Source organism: Carcharodon carcharias, chromosome 5 (assembly GCF_017639515.1).
Source record: "Carcharodon carcharias isolate sCarCar2 chromosome 5, sCarCar2.pri, whole genome shotgun sequence".
Classification (NCBI taxonomy): Eukaryota; Metazoa; Chordata; class Chondrichthyes; order Lamniformes; family Lamnidae; genus Carcharodon; species Carcharodon carcharias.
In genome coordinates this window covers 84,003,900-84,021,660 of record NC_054471.1, presented here as the reverse complement: position 1 = coordinate 84,021,660, position 17,761 = coordinate 84,003,900, and the positions used below count along the sequence as shown (strand labels likewise).

General features: G+C 44.5%; 1 protein-coding gene across 1 annotated transcript in view; it reads left to right on the top strand.

Moving 5' to 3' along the window:
* col9a1b (collagen, type IX, alpha 1b) overlaps positions 1–17,761 on the top strand; it is a 200,552-nt gene that overhangs the window by 143,420 nt on the left and 39,371 nt on the right. The window contains 2 exon segments of the mRNA XM_041187359.1: positions 14,956–15,009; positions 16,325–16,396. Of these exon segments, the coding sequence (XP_041043293.1) occupies positions 14,956–15,009; positions 16,325–16,396 (126 nt within the window).

Below are 17,761 nucleotides of genomic sequence, written 5' to 3'. Positions count from 1 at the left end.
AAGCAAGGTGGAAGAAACGATGTTCTAACTTATATTGTTTGTTTGCAGTTCTGGAGCTCCCTAAACTCTGGGCTAGGAGACACAAGGAGATAGTTGAGAAAGATTGTTGTTTTTAACTTCCCCTTTTGTAAATCATGGTGGAGCACTCAGCTCGCAGCATCACTGTAGGTATCTGCTATAATGCACTTTGGCCCTCCTGCATCTCCATGTGTTGGAGTTGGGATGCTCCCTGACTGCAGTGAGAATCTCCAGTTTTCACCCCGTTCTCCCCATTCACACACGACTGCAAACAATCTTACAAAATTTATGCAAGGTAATGTCACCCAGTTTTGCTCATTCTTTTAGAGGTTGCGCCTCTCTGCATGTGACATTGCTACTGTGTATGGCTCTTCAGAAAATGTGGCATCGCATGCAACCCCATTCCTCTCTGCCCGTTCTGTCCAACCCTCAAAAACCCCCAGCAGTTGCAGTCCTGACCTCACTCCCCCTCCCACAGTCCCGATCTCTCCCCCTCCCACTGTTCCGATCTCTCCCCCTCCCACTGTCCCGATCTCTCCCCCTCCCACTGTCCCGATCTCTCCCCCTCCCACTGTCCCGATCTCTCCCCCTCCCACAGTCCCGCTCTCTCCCCCTCCCACAGTCCCGCTCTCTGCCCCTCCTGCTGTCACAGCTTCAAGTTTCATACACACAAACTGCGTTAATCAACCTCAAAAACCACACATTGAATTGTACATCATACAAATGTTGGCCTTGGACAAAAGGGAATTATCTGTTTAACTGACATGCAGGTGGAATAATTTTTGACAGGTGTATGTTGGAATGCTGTTTATCTGTGGCGTTTTTCTGAAGACCCACAAACATCTTATTCCTCCACCTCAGACACCCAAACCAAATCCCAGTGATTCAAATTTAGGTCAGAAATATGACCGAACAAATTGTCTTAACTCTTAACAAGGCTCCTTTGATACACAGATGCCAATAGAGATTCATGGCATTTGCCTCCAAGAACAATTCCAAAGGAACTCTTCTGGCACATTGGGTGGTGTCCCTGCCCCCGAGCTAGAAACTCTGTGTTCGAGTCCCCATACTCCAGGACTTGATGCGTTCATGACGTGGTCAATTAGGTTGAGTATTAAACTGCAAATCCTTTTAGTACACACCAATGGCAGATGTTAAGAGTGGGTGAGATTTCTGGTCAGCCATGTGGTGGAAAGAACATTGGAGCCTCTAACATCCCTAGCTCCAGACTAAAACATGCATGTAGAAGTGTATTTTACCATAGCAAAACAGACTGAGTGAACTATAACACACCATCACCGTCTTAATTCCTAACGCATCCTGCAGAATCAATGAAAGGTGTTAACTCACAAAATATGGATATATAACGTGACTGCCTAGATTATGTATGTGACTAGCATCTAATATTTTGCTTTCTTGTTCATTTTAAATAAAGTGTAACGTATAGAATTTAAAACAGAGAAACAGATCATCTGGCCCAGCCAATTTTAGTTGGTATTGACCCACTGTACGAGCAAAACATCTGAATCACATTTTCCCACCCTATTCCTCAATCCTTTCAACCCCCTTTCAGCACCCATCCATTTGAAACTTGAATATTGGCATAGTCTTTGCCCCAGCCACTCATCCTCATCCTTATCCTAATGACCCTCTGTGTAAAGACATTTCTCTTCTGTATTCTAAATCTCTTGCATTTAATCTTGTCATATTTGGCCCCCCATTCTAGCCCCTTCTGCTCTGTGGTGGTACTTATGCACACAGGACTTTAACTGAGGGCTTAATTAAAGTTTTATATTTGCTTATCATTACCTCTCATTTTTATAATCTATAACTCTTGTGAGAAAGTTTAGAATTCCATGAGGCTTGTTTAAATGGTGCGATCCGCCTTAGGTGCTGCCTTTAATGTGATCCTGCAGCCAAAACTCTCTGCTTTTCCACCACACCGAGCCTACTTCCCTTCAATGTTTAATTACTGTCAATTATTTTATATCAAATCACTTTATGGTGTTTCACTGAAATTTGCCTTGTTTTAGACCACTCCCTATTACATCAATTTTTCACTTGCTGCTCCCCTTGGTCTGCTAAAGTATTAACTTTACTCCTATTTTGTTGCCATTTGCAAATCTCACAGTTGTTCCATCCCAACAAAAAGGTTTTTTTTATTCATTCATGGGATGTGGGCATCGCTGGCTGGGCCAGCATTTATTGCCCATCCCTAGTTGCCCTTGAGAAGGATTAGTGAGCCTGCTGCAGTCCATGTGGTGTAGGTACACCCACAGTGCTGTTAAGGAGGGAGTTCCAGGATTTTGACCCAGTGACAGTGAAGGAACGGCGATATATTTCCAAGCCAGAATGGTGAGTGGGAACTCACGGGTGGTGCTGTTCCCATGCGTATGCTGAACTTGTCTTCTAGGTAGAGGTCATGGGTTTGTAAAGTTCTGTCGAAGGAAACTTGGTGAGTTCCTGCAGTGCATATTGTAGATGGTACACACTGCTGCTACTCTGCATTGGTGGTGGAGGGAGTGAATGTTTAAGGTGATAGATGGGGTCCCAGTTAGGCACGCTGCTTTGTGCTGGATGGTGTCAAGCTTCTTGAGTGTTTTTGGAGCTGTACTTATCCAGGCAAGTGGAGAGTATTCCAACACACCCTTGACTTGTGCCTTGTAGATGGTGGACAGGCTTTAGGGAGTCAGGAGGTGAGTTATTCACCACAGGATTCCCAGTCTCTGACCTGCTCTTGTAGCCACAATATTTATATGGCTAGTCCTGTTCAGTTTCTAGTCAATGGTAACGTCCAGGATGTTGATAGAGCAGAATTCAGCAATGGTAATGCCATTGAAAGTCAAGGGGCGATGGTTAGAGATGGCCATTACCTGACACTTGTGTGGCGCAATTATTACTTGCCACTTGTCAGCCCAAGCCTGAATGCTGTCCAGGTTTTGTTGAATTTGAACATGGGCTGCTTCAGTATCTGAGGAGTTGCAAATGGTGCTGAACATTGTGCAATCATCAGCGAACATTCCCTTTTCTGACCTTATGATGGAAGGAAGGTCATTGATGAAGCAGCTGAAGATGGTTGGGCCTAGGGCACTATACTGAGGAACTCCTGTAGTGATGTCCTGGAACTGTGATGATTGACCTCCAACAACCACAACCATCATCCTTTGTGCTAGGTATGACTCCAACCAGCGAAGAGTTTTCCCACTGATTCCCGTTGACTCCAGTTTTGCTCAGATTCCTTGATGCCACACTCAGTGAAATGCAGCCTTGATGTCAAGGTTAGTCACTCTCCCCTCACCTCTTGGGTTCAGTTCGTTTGTCCATGTTTGGATCAAGGCTGTAATGAGGTCAGGAGCTGAGTGGGCCTGGCAAAACCCAAATTGAGCATCAATGAGCAGGTTATTGCTGAGTAAGCGTCACTTGATAGCACTGTTAGTGACCCCTTCCGTTTCTTTGTTAAAGATCGAGAGTAGACAGAAGATGGGGTAAGTGACCAGGTGGTGAAATGAGCACTGAAGACAGTTCGGCACTTCCTTCTGTGCTGTCGAGTAGCAAATCATCTTATGCCCCTGAGAAGATTCCAAAAATATTTGAGAGCTGGTTAAAGTTAAAGGGCTAACAGATTAAAAAAAAATATATAGAGACAGGGTAAAGGGGAGGGAGGAAAAGAACAAAAGGGAAGGAATGACCATTGTGATTAATTTCAAAAGGGTTGATGGTGCAAGGCCAAAGAAACAAAAAATGGGAGTTGAGGAGGTTTAAATGGGAAATAGCAGAATCCTCACCAACAGCTGCTGTCCAAAGCCAAAATGAACGGGAGAAGTGGTTATGATCTGAAATTACTGAATTTATTATTGACTCCGTAAGTCTGTAAAGTGTTGAATTGATAGATAAGATGCTATTCCTTAAACTGTACTGAGCTTAATTACAGACCTGTAGGAGTGCAGGAGTGGGAGTGGGGACTTAAAATGACGTGACTGGAAGCTCATGCTTTGCAGATTGAACGGACCAAATGTGCGTTTGGTCTCCCCGCTGTAGGGTAGACTGCTTTTGTGTAGTTTATTGGTTGGTACAGTGCAGTCAGTGAAAAAAACACTCGGCTCCTTAAGCTCTGATATGTGCCCAGTCACTCAAGTCACAGGGAGCTGTGAGTCAAAACTCTAATCTTGCTGGCAGGTCCAATCAAGAAAAGAGGTGTCAAGATGGGCAGCAATTGTTTCCACTGCACGTCTGGTAAACTTACAATTACACAGTGTGATTAGCTCCAAGGAAGTTCTGAAGCCTTGTCTCCTTGCAGAAAACTGAGGACAGCACTAATACAAAAAATCCTAAAAAAGGCATAGATTTTCAGGTCTGATCAATTCACAAGGATATCGAAAGAAAGAAACAGAACAAAGAGATAGATATGAATACAAAATTAATTCCATGGGCTGTAGTCCATAAAAGCAAAATACTGCAGATGCTGGAAATCTGAAACAAAAACAAAAATACCTGGAAAAACTCAGTAGGTCTGACAGCATCTGCAGAGAGGAATACAGTTAACGTTTCAAAGTCGTATGACTCTTCATCAGAACTAAGGAAATAGAGAAATGATGTGAAATATAAGCTGGTAGAGGGGGGTGGGACAGGTAGAGCTGGATAGGGGGCCAGTGATAGGTAGGGGCAAAGAAGAGTCTGCCAAAGATGTCATAGACAAAAGGACAGAGACGTGTTGACGGTGGTGATATTATCTAAGGAACGTGCTAATGGACATTAAGGGTAGCAAGCAGGACAATCTAGTGGCAGATGACCCTAGTTGGGGTGGGGTGGGAGGAAGGCATCGAAATAGGCTAAAAGGTGGAGATAAAACAATAGATTGAAATAAATTTAAAAACAGGTGGGAAAAAAAAATATTTTTTTAAATATTATAAATTATTGGAAAAAGGGGGATTGGAAAGGAGGTGGGGATGGAGGAGAGAGTTCATGATCTAAAATTGTTGAATTCAGTATTAAGTCCAGAAGGCTGTATAGTGCCTAGTTGGAAGATGAGGTGCTGTTCCTCCAGTTTGCATTGAGCTTCACTGGAACATTGCAGCAGGCCAAGGATGGACATGTGGGCATGAGAGCAGGGTGGTGTGTTGAAATGGCAAGCGACAGGGAGGTCTGGGTCATGCTTGCGGACAGACCGTAGGTGTTCTGCAAAGTGGTCACCCAATCTGCATTTGGTCTCTCCAATATAGAGGAGACTGCATTGGGAACAGCGAATGCAGTAGACTAAATTGAGGGAAGTGCAAGTGAAGCACTGAAGTGTAGTCCATCATGGATATTATGTTCGGGGATAATGATAATACTTCACAATGTTCTTTATTAAGATCACTCCTGGTAATAAAATCTCTCTGGGCAAAGTTGAAATGTTATTTTTTTCAGACTGGAAGGTATTTACAGTAGTGTTCCTCAGGGGTCAGTATTAGGACCATTACATTTTTTGATATATATTAATGACCTGGACCAGGGCACAGGGCACACTTTCAAAGTTTGTGGACGAAATGAAACTCTGACCTGCATAAACTATAAGTAAGATAACAGTAACAGGCTGGTGAAATGGACAAACACTTGCCAGATGCAATTTAATGCAGATGGGTGTGAAGTGATGCATTTTGGTGGGAAGAATAAGGAGAGTTAATATAAATAAGTGGTACAGTTTTAAAGAAGAGACTTGAGAGAGACTTGGTATATATACAACTCTCTGAAGGTGGTAGGGCTGATTGAGAAAGCTGTTTAAAAAACCAATGGGATTCTTGGCTTTATAAATAGGTGCATCTTGTACAAAAGCAAGGTAATTATACTAGCCCTTTATGAAATACTGATTTAACCCTGGCTGGAGTACTGTGTTCAATTCTGTGGCATCAGGCTTCAGGAAGGAGGGTGCAGAGGTGGTTTGCTAGAATAACTAGGATATAAAATTTCAGCTACGTGGATACAGAGAAACTGTGTTTGTTTTCTTTAGAGTGGAGAAGGTCAAGTGGAGATTGGATTGAGGTCTTAATAATCATGAATGTTTTCGATTGAACTGATAACAAGAAACTGTTCCTAGTGGGAGAAGGGTGGGTAACCAGAAGACACAGATGGAAGGTAATTGGCAAAATAGTTAGAGATGAGATGAGAATTCTTTTGAGCCCGGCTAGTTGTTACAATCTGGAATGCACTGCCTAAGCGATTCAATAGTAACTTACATAAGGAAATTGGACAAGTACTTGGAAAGCAACCATTGCAGGACTATGGGGTAAGGAGCAAGGGGAGTGGGACTAATTGGATAGCTCTGTGAAAGGATCAGCAAAGGAACAATGTTCTGAGCGGTCTCCCCCTGTTGTTCTATGAAATGCCTGGAATTTAAAACTTTAGTTTCCCAGCAGTGTGCCTATATAGAGGTGGATTAATCCACTGAAATATGCTTTTAATCTTCTCAGGGGCCTAAGATCAAGAATTTGCTAAAATTAAAATTAATTGTTCTGTGACCATTAGCTGGTCCATTAATGTAATTACCAGTGCTGTCATTGAAAATAATTACTAGACATTTCCTTAACTGATTCCACAGCCATTTGTGTGAGAATCCTATGTAGGCTGAGTAGATCAGGATCCAACTGGTATTTGAAAATCTCCATATGTTTCATCCCTCAGGACTTTTGCCTCACAGTGAGTGACAGAGACCTTTCTAACTAATGATTATCGCACAATGTTCAGCACTATTTGTGACTCCTCAGATACTGAAACAGTCCATGTCCAAATGCAGCAAGACCTGGACAATATCCAGGCTTGGGCTGATAAGTGGCAAGTAACATTCCTGTCACACAAGTGGGGTGGCCAAGCAGTATGTACCATCTACAAGATGCACTGCGGGAACTCACCAAGCCTCCTTAGGCACCACCTTCCAAATCCACGACCTCTACCATCTAGAAGGACAAGGGCAGCAGATACATGGGAACACCACCACCTGGAAGTTCCCCTCCAAGCCACTCACCATCCTGACTTGGAAATGTATCGCCATTCCTTCACTGTCGCTGGGTCAAAATCCTGGAATTCCCTTCCTAACAGCTCCTCGGGTGTACCTACACTACATGGACTGCAGTGGTTCGAGAAGGCAGCTCACCACCACCATCTCAAGGGCAATTAGGGATGGGCAATAAATGCCGGCCTCACCAGCAAAGCCCATATCCCATAAATGAATAAAAGGACAATTCATGCGAGATGTGGCCTCTTATTTAGTTGACCACCCAATAAAGCTGTAAGTGGTGGCATAATTGTCCTTGTGTGACTAGTTGGTTGTATTTCATAAATGAATACCAGTTAGAAATTATGAAGATATTTATGGGGTAGCTGAATGCCTAGAGTCCTCAACAACACTGTTGAATTTACTTCAGAAAGCCTAAAGACTGCTGAACATCTCTAGACCTGTGAGCAATGGCATGCTGTATAAAATGTACAAGCATTTTATTTTCAAAATTAAGAATAAGATACTTTGTACCAACATCGATGAGAAGTGGCACCGATCTGGCCACGATCTCAACCCAGTTCCTTACTGCTTGTGTTAGTATATGTGCACTAAAGGAGGTGGCCATGGAAATAGTGGATGTGTTAGTTGTCATCTTCCAAAATTCTGTCAATTCTGGAAAAGTCCTGGCAGATTGGAGTGTGGCAAATGTAACCCCACTATTTAAAAAAGGACGAAGGGAGAAAACAGTAAAATACAGGCCGGTTAGCCTAACGTCAGTAGTAGGAAAAATGCTAGAGTCTATTATAAAGGATGTGATAACTGGACACTTAGAAAATATCAACGGGATTAAACAAAGTCAACATGGATTTATGAAAGGGAAATCATGTTTGACAAACCTACTGGAGCTTTTTGAAGCTGTAACTAGCAGAATAGATAAGGGAGAATCAGTGGATGTGGTGTATTTGGATTTTCAGAAAACTTTTGATAAAGTCCCACGTAAGAGATTAGTGTGTAAAATTAAAGCACATGGGACTGGGGGTAATATATTAGCATGGATTGAGAATTGGTTAGCAGACAGGAAACAGAGAGTAGGAATAACTGGGTCTTTTTTGGAGTGGCAGGTGGTTTCTAGTGGGGTACCACAAGGATCAGTGCTTGGACCCCAGCTATTGATAATTGATTTCAATGATTTGGATGAAGGAATCAAATATAATATTTCCAAGTTAGCTGACGACACAAAACTTGGCGGGAATGTGAGCAATGAGGCAGCTGCTAAGATGCTTCGGGGCGATTTAGACAGGTTGAATGAGTGGGCAAATACATGGCAGATGCAGTATAATGTGGATAAGTGTGAAATTATCCACTTTGGTAGGAAAAACAGAATGGCAGAGTATTATTTAAACGGTGATAGATTGGGAAATGTTGATGTACAAAGGGATCTGGGTGTCCTTGTACACCAGTCACTGAAAGCAAGTATGCAGGTGCAGCAGGCAATTAAGAAGGCAAATGATATATTGGCCTTCATTGTGAGAGAATTTTAGTACAGGAGCAAGGATGTCTTACTGGAGCTGTACAGGGCCTTGGTGAGACCACACCTGGAGTACTGTGTGCAGTTTTGGTCTCTTTTTCTCAGAAAGGATATATTTGCCATAGAGGGAGTACAGCGAAGGTTCACCAAACTGATTCCTGGGATGGCAGAATTGTTGTATGAGGAGAGATTAGGCCGATTACGCTTGTAGTCACTGGAGTTTAGAATAATTAAAGGAGGCCTCAAACATATAAAATTCTGACAGGGATGGACAGACTGGATGCAGAAATTATATTTCCTCAAGCTGGGCGGTGGGGAGGTGGGGGGGTGGGGGGGGTGGTGGCCTAGAACCAGGGGTCACAGTCTCAGGATATGGGATAGACCATTTAGGATTGAGATGAGGAGAAACTCCTTCATTCAGAGGGTGGTGAACCTGTGGAATTCTCTACCACGGAAGGCTGTGGAGGCCAAGTCACTGAATAAATTTAAGAAGGAAATAGATAGATTTCTGGACTCTAAAGCTGCCAGGGAGTATGGGGAGAGTGTGAGAGTATGGCATTGAGATAGCGGATCAGTCATGACCATATTGAATGGCGGAGCTGGCTCGAAGGGCCAAATGACTTACTCCTGCTCCTATTTTCTATGTTGTACCTCATTCTCTGAAGAGAATAAGATACAACAAGGTTAGGTTGGAGAAGCTGGGGTTCTTCTTCTTGGAGCAAAGGAGGTTGAGGGGAGATTTTATTAAGGTGTTCAAGATTCTGGCAGATAAAGGAGAGATAGAAATGAATCAAGCACCATCCTCTCGCATTCTTGGAAGGGTTGTATTTGAGGACAAGTTATATAAACTTTACTTGTATACCCTTGAGTATAGGAGATTAAGGAGTGATCAGATCGATCAATATTAAGAGGATTTGACAGGGTATTTATGGATACACTATAAGTGGAATTTTCCATACCCAGTGGCATTGAGCGTGTTTGACGGCGTGAGCAACACTATGGCAAGAAGGCCAAAAATCGGTTTCACAACATTGTGAAACCAATTTGTGATCGGCTGCTCAGCCTGTTGATGGTGGGCCACGTTCCCCACCATCGGACAAGGGAACCCCATTGTAATAGATCATTCCTAGAGGGAGTGCAGAGGAGATTTACCAGGATGTTGCCTGGGCTGGAGAGTTTTAGCTACGAGGAGAGATTGGATAGACAGGGGTTATTTTCCCTGGAGCAGAGGAGATTGAGGGGGGACATGATTGAGGTGTATAAAATTATGAGGGGCATAGATAGGATAGACAGGAAGGAACATTTCCCCTTGGTAGAGGGATCAATAATCAGGGGGCATAGATTTAAGGTAAGGGGCAGGAGGCTTAGAGGTGATGTGAGGAAGAATTTTTTCACCCAGAGGGTGGTGAGAATCTGGAACTCACTGCCTAAAAGGGTGGTAGAGGCAGAAACGCTCATAATATTCAAGAGGCATTTGGACGTGCACTTGCGATGCCATGGCATACAAGGCTATGGGCCTAGTGTTGGAAAATGGGATTAGAATAGTTTGGTACTTGTTTGACCGGCGCAAACTTGTTGGGCTGAAGGGCCTTTTTCTGTGCTGCAGACCTTTGTGACTCTATGACTGTAATACATCAGCATATCATTATAAGGCTAGCCTGCTGGACACACCCCCTCTCCCTCCACCGCACTATCATCCACCCACCTGGGCGGGAAAACACACCGGTGCAGGACATGTCTTGATAAGTGTGACGTGCAGAAGTCAGAACTTACTGCCAGGGCCTTACTTACATCGTGGACATCTGAGGAACAGAAGATGCTGGAGCCCAACAGCAATGGGATCTTGGAGGAATGCCCATGGCATGCTGATGGATTCTCGTGGACATGGCTCCACTGCGAAGCAGCTCATGGAAAGTGAAAAGTCACCGCTGAGGGTCTGCTCACAATGGATGATGGCTGAGGGAGTGGAGAAGAAGGTCTAGGATCAACTGGGAAAGGAAGAGGTGTCAGTGGGGGGGTGAGGTTGGGAGGGGGTAACAAATGTATCGAGTGGGTGAGGTTGGAAGGGGTAATGAAGGTATTGAGTGGGTGAGGTGGGGGGGGTAACAAAGGTATCGAGTGGGTGAGGTGGGGGGGGTAACGAAGGTATCGAGTGGGTGTGGTGGGAGGGGTAACGAAAGTATCAAGTGGGTGAGGTTGGGAGGGGAGAATAAAGGTGTCAGGGAGGTGAGGTTGGAAGGGGGAACAAAGTTGTCATGGGGAGGGAGTACAGGAGAGGGGGAGGTAACGGGGGAGAAGACAGCAACTGGGGAGGTAGAAGGTGTAAGGGAAGGAATGCGGAGAGGGAAGATAGTCCAGAGGGAGGAAGGGTTGTGGAGAGGGGAGGGAGTAAAGGTGGAGGAAGGCGTAAGGGTGGAGGAAAGAGTCAGGAAGAGGTAAGGAGTAAATCTGGAGTAAGAAGTTGGGAAGGGGGAAGGACTAAGAGTGGCAGTAGAAGTAAGGGTGTCTGAAGGAGTCAGGAAGGGGGAAGGACTAAGCTGGGGGAGAGTCTGGGGGGCTGGGGGCAGGACTAAGGGGGGTAGTTCCAAGGTGGGGAGGGGTTCCGGTTGGGGGGGAAGGGGCCCAGAGTGGGGGATGTCCAGGTGAACGTGCAAGGGAGGGCTCTGATCAGTCCATGACTGCCTCTTGGGGAGTGAACTGAAGGGGGGTGGGGGAGGGACTTTCAGAAAAATCCCCAAAGGAAAAGGAATGTGGAAGGTGATGCCAGGCGGTCAATAGTGATGGGGGAAATGAAATGGGTGACTGGGGGAGGGGAAAGGACAGGGGAGTGAATGAAATACTGTGTCACCACTATCCCGTCTAAATTGAAAGTGAAATGAGAGTCATGGTGGGTGAGATCGGATGCTGCATGGGAGTGTGATCATTGGGTGGGTGGAGATGCAGGTCAGCTCAGATGGACAACTGAAAGTGAACCCCAGCAGGCAGCATTGAAAATGCTCAGGACATTGAGATGAGTGTGATACGGGAAGGATCCGCTTGTGTGGGAAAGTGCTTGTACAAGGCTCCGAAAGGCCCTGCCACACACACACTTCTCCCTCTAGAATCGCTCGTTGGCCAACTGCTCCCCCTGCGGCGACAGAGGACGAGGTTGAGGGGCTCACAGGCAATGGGACTCAGGGAGAGAGGACAGCCCAGGGGTGTCCAGCTGCTGTTCCTCCTCCCTTCGGGTGACCAGGGACCTGGCCTGACTCCTTGAGGGGAAGGAGCACTTGAAGAGACATCAAATTGCCTCATTTCCCTCTCATATTGCCACTGCAGGAACTCACTCCTAGCTCCTATGATGGAGTGCAGGTTTGCACACATCTCTGTTGGACCAGGGCCTCCATGGCATCCGCCATCCTCTCCATGGAGATCTTCATACGTGCACATGTGGGCACCACTTCATCAGAGAGCAGCGGACGCACTTGTTTGACTTACGTGCCACTCTGTTGATGGATTCCAACAGCTTTTTGCATGATGTTCCGCTTCCTCCTGCTGACTCTCCAGGATGAGCTGAAAGGCCAAATCCAGAGGCTCGTCAGCTGACTTGGACCTCACAGATGCCTCTTCCCCGGCAGTCCTCTGAGTGCCAGGGAGCTCAGCTGAACTTGCCTCCTCCTGCTGCAGACACGTGTCTGTGCGGTGACCACCAGATTGTGAACCTGAGCCTGCTCTAGATCTAGGTTCCACTGAGGCGTGTGTCCCAGCGCTGGTGGAGGGTATGGGTAAGCACTGTGATGGGTCTTCCAAGCTGCTTATTTCCAGCTCTTCAATGGAGGGTGTGTCCTCTTGGCTGGAGGTGAGGATGTGGATGGAGCTGAGGGACTGGCTGGCTGAGGGTATCGGTCTCTTGGCAGAGGTCCCTGTGAACCACAGTAGAGATAATTAGTGCATGGCAGCAGAATCAAAAGCAGGAGAGAGAGCACTCACATTTGCGTTGAGATAGAGATGATATAGTGCAGGATCCTCATGTGGCTGTTCATCGTTGACCTCACCGTCACCGCAGGCAGGGTCCACGTCCTTACCAGTCAGCATGATGGCATGCTCCTCAAAGTGAATAAGGGGCCTAATGTGGGCCACTCCAGCCCTGCTCTGGGACCTCTCTCTGCTGATGTGAGCCAGATTCTCCTGCATGAAAACAGATGTAGAGAGCGTGAGCAGGATGCATGTCACTGCATGGAATGTTTGTGTAGTTGAGCGGAGCCATGGACAGGATGAGGACGTGAGCTCGAGAGGATATGAACCTGATGGGGATGTGAGGGTGTCTATGAGAGATAGTGGTGTTGTCCCTTGAGGTGTGAGACCACTGTGGATGTGTGATGGGTTTGTGAGTGAGAGTTGACAGTGGTGAGAAGAGTGACTTACCCTGGCGGAACAGAGGAGATCATTCATCTGCAGCGGCACTGGGTGGCTGTCCTCTTTTGCAGGCCATTGGAGTCATCCCCGCTGCCACTGCCTCCCAAGCCCGATTGCTGATGTTGCTGTCCATCCTGCAGCCATAGAAGGGGTAGCGGACTTCATGGCGGGCCTCCACAGTGTTCAAAAGGCGATAGAATTGAATCTGGGGGCTGCAGTATTCTTGTCTTTCGGTGCCGTGTCTTCTGTGCAGCAGTCCTGGGCTGGGTGCATTGAGAGATGTGCGCATGATGCACTTTAAATATGGTGCCCAGTGTGATGAAGTGGTGAGATGATGGCCTGCCTGCCATTGAAGCAGCGTGTTTCCCAGGAATGCCTAATTAATGTGGTGGGATTGGCATGATACGACATGAGAAGCCGCCATTGTGGCCGCGGGTAACATGTTGTTTTACCCGCCCGCTACCTCACTTAGTGCAAATCTGGATGATTCCCCCCTATACCCTCTTGTTGGGAGAATTAAGAATGAAGGAACATAACCTTAAAATTGAGAGCTAGGCCATTCAGGAGAGAAAGGCAGGAAGCGTTCTTTCACATAAAGGTATTTGAAACCCTATCCTGCAAAAGGCTGTGGTTGCTGCGACATCTGGAGCTTTCAAGACTGAGACAGATAGATTTTTGTAAGGTCAGGATATCAAGGGATACCAAGCAAAGGTGAGAAAATGGAGTTGAGGTCCAGATTGGCCAAGATCTATTGAAAGGCAGTGCAGGCCTGTATGTCCAATACTGTTCCTTCAAAAAAACTGAAGTACTATCGTATCTGAAGGATCATGTCATATGTTATATTTAACCAGATTGGTTATTGGTTCTGAAAAGATATTTATGCTCAGAATCTACCTTAATGGGAAGCTGTACACTGGTGGCCATACCTTCAGCTGCTTGGACCCCACACTCTGGAATTCCCTGCCCAAACCTCTCCGCCTCACTACCTTGCTCTCCTCCTTTAAAACCTACCTCTTTGATCAAGCCTTTGGTCATCTGCCCTAATATCTCCTTATGTAACTCACTGCCCAATTTATTTTTGTAATGCCTCTGTGAAGTACTTTGGGATGTTTTATTATGTTCTAAGGAGCTATATAAATACAAGTTGTTGTCATTGAAGGAACAGGATATGATATGGTCATCCAAACACTAGAGAGAGGACAAGGACTTTGTTGTTGGTTCAATACCCAGGAGGTGATCTGGTAGAATTTTTAGGTTAACGGGCGGAGGCGATTGGCAGGTCCAGGATCAGCCGGGGAACGGATTGCCAACCGCACTTTCACACTGGCTGGCCAATTAATGGCCAACCAGCATGAAGCTCAGTACTGCCAGGGTGGGTGTGGGAGGAGGGTCGGTGCTGATGTCAGCGCGAGTGAGCGCTGACAAAAAGCTCCCTGAAGGCGAGAGCTGCCTCAGGGAGCCGAAGGCCTGAAAAGCATTAAATAAAGTTTTTAAAATTAGGAAAAATGTTCAAGCATCACAATCAGTCACCTGAATATATACATGATAAAAATGCTGTCCATAGATTTTTATTTTTCTTTCATTTAATAATGGAAACCTCATCCCGCCCTTGGATGAGGTTTCATGAAAAATGTGGTATCTGCTTGGCCGATTCCCCCACCCGCCAACTGTAAGGTTGGATGGACTATGAAAGATCGGAGACAATTGCAACTTTAATAAAGTCAGAAGCGTGCCCGCCGACTGAAACATCGTGCAATTTCGTGTCCGATCGGATCGGGTGCATGCCTGCCCAATCAGCATAAAATTCTGTCCCAAGAATTTTTCCTGAACATAAATAATTGGTATTTAAAACAGGGACTGAAGAATGAAATACCCTCAGAAAAATGTTCATTACTTGCCATATTTTGTCCCTGAGGTGCAAACTTCATTAACTAACACCTTCATGTGTATTCTTAAGTCACTTCATGTTGTCAATAGATAAACTCTGATGCCACACTGTAAATCATGCAAAAATTCACCATCCATATTTCTCTATTCCTGACAGGGTGACCTAGGGCAATCCGGTGGTGTTGGTCCTGCTGGTCCACCAGGTCCAGCTGTGAGTATTTTCTTCAACTTTTTAGACACTTTTGATTTTGGACACACACCTAAGGACTTTGTGAATGTCTGTATATGTTTATATTATCTTAGTTTCTGATCATTAAAATCTTAGCTGGGTTAATATAATTCTGTGCATTGCTAATAACAAACAAGACAATGAGTTTGCTTTTCCACTACATTATTAAAGGCATCAGTCTATTTAAAATAAGCCAGTTAATGCAGCCCACAGAAAGTCGATTTTGTACGAATATGCATGTTTCAATCCAATAAAATGTTCATTAAAAATAAAACGTTGTTTCAGATCAGACTATTAATTTTAAGTCCCATTATGGTCTTTTACTTGTAAGCATTGATACTGTATTAGGGGTATTTATTAATAAATAGGAAATAATGAAAATGTCAAGGCAGTGAAGGTCATTAAAATAAGAATTTTGATCATGGGGCATTATCATAGTTACAGATACTGCTTTCATCTGTGGGATAGGTGGACCAGAGTTAGTTAGACCGCTGGCTCACAGTTGATTTCTGCCCAGGAACAACAGAGCTTTGCTGACTTATCTGAATGTTGGTTGAATCCAAATGTCTGGAGAGTGCTGACATTTACAGCAAAATTTAAATTTTTCCCCGTGGGTCTCGGGTAGATTGCCTAGTCATCTGGTTTTAAATCTGGCTTTGCATCGGACAGCACTCAGTCTGAAACACGGGTGATGTGACACTATCTGCTGGATCTAGAGCTGTACCTTTTGCTCAAGAGTGCTTTGGGTGCATTGGTGCAGAGACAGAATTGCTTTTGTATTGATGCAAACTGCGTATTGTAACTGGATCCATTAAAGTGTGGTTTTATACTGTGAAAGTAAAGGATGAACTACATTACAAGTAGCTCCTGCAAGCAAGGGATAAGTCCCATCAATACCTCCATTTAATCCTTGCTAGACAGTATTTACACAGTAACAGCAGAGCCGCAGCACAGGAGATTGAACTGAAAGAGCTCACTGTTATTGAGGAATTTAAACCACAGGGAAAAAAAAAATCACATAAAAGTGAGCTGAAGCAGACAAGGTCAGAAAGACTGCTTCTAGTGCTGAAGAATGTTAAAGTACATGTCAAATAAATTCAAGGCTGAAAATTTGAGAAAAATCTGTAAAAAAAGCATCAGTTTACAATATGCTTCTGTTCTCTTGAAGTGATGATGATTTGAAAAGGGAATAAATAATACCAAGTTTTGCAGTAATTTTATCTCTAAATGCTGCATGATATTTCCAATTCCAATATTGTATTCCATGACTTCTTTTTTCTGCTCCTGAATATTGTAGGGTCCCGCTGGTGATCTTGGCTATCCTGGTCTTCCAGGTCCGGCTGGTTTGCCTGGTGCTAAGGGTGATCGGGTAAGAAACATCTCTTTGTATCAGGGCTCAGTAACAAATCTAAACCTCAAGTTACCCTCCAACATGCTGTCAGTCCTAAGTTATAATTGTGATTCAAAGCTGTATATCTACAGGGATCGAAAGAGAGACAAAGAGGTGGGGGTATGGGACTGGTGCATGGTGTGAGAGCGATGGAGTGGGGGTGGGGAAAGTGAGAGAGAGAGAGAGAGAGAATAACCATTAATCCTTAGAGTAGTTTTAATTTCTTCTTCAATGTGTGATGCTAAAATTTCACTGGAAAATGAGGATTTTTGTTGATGTTTCTATTTAAGAAATGTACAAACATTAACACCCAGTGAAAGTGAATACAGGGAATTACATATATATAGGGGCCAAAATTCTTACCTTTAGTCAGAAGTGCAGAATTGCCTATTTTTTTAGCTAAATGAACCCAAACACCACGGTTGCACAAAGATATATTTTTGGAACTTTGACTGGCTCCGGGTGAGAAACAAAATCAGCCAGTTAAAATACACAAGTAACAAAGATTCTCCTACACTTCTCAGTGAGCTACACAGCACTGGATCTGTTGGGAAGTTTGACAGTAGTTAGAACCATAGACAACTGCAATGCAGAAAGGAGGCCATTCAGCCCATTGCACCTATGTTAGCTCTTTGCCAGCACTATCCCATAACTAGTCCCACAGCCTTGCTTTCTCCGATAGCGTCCTCTGTTCTTCAAACGTTTATTTTCTCTTTCTTTAAAAGATGCAGCCTCTGCTGCTTGCTGTGATTATACATTCCATACTAACAATGCTATGTGCAAAGAAATTTCTCCAAACATTAACCCTTCACTCTTTTACTGACTGTTTTAAATTTGGGCCTCCTCATCGCTAAAACCCCATCAAGGAAAATTGAGCTTTCCCTAGTTGCCCAATGAAAATGCTTCATAATTTAAAAAATCTCAAGTAAATCTCCTCTTAGTTTTCTCTGTGGTAAGTAATTGAAAGTCTCTCCCCATGGTTATAGTCGCCGATCCCCAGGTTCATCACAATGAAATTATGCTATATTCTCTTTATGGTTTTAGATTCCTCTTTATGATGGATTGCCCTATACAGTACTTTATTTGTCCTATGGCCAACCATTTTCTAGAACAGATCTATTATAATCTCTTAGTTTACTTATTCCAAATGCCTTTGGTCTTTTCCTGTGGCTTCGCAGTTTCCGGAAATTATGTATTTTAACCTTAGCTTTCTGTTTTCCCTTAACCTTCATCACCATCATTCTATCGCGTATACTCTCCCATTTCATGGTTTCCTCCAAGTCACATTATCTCATGAGTTTCCAGATCAAATTGCCTGTTCTACAAATATGCCCTTTTCATGAA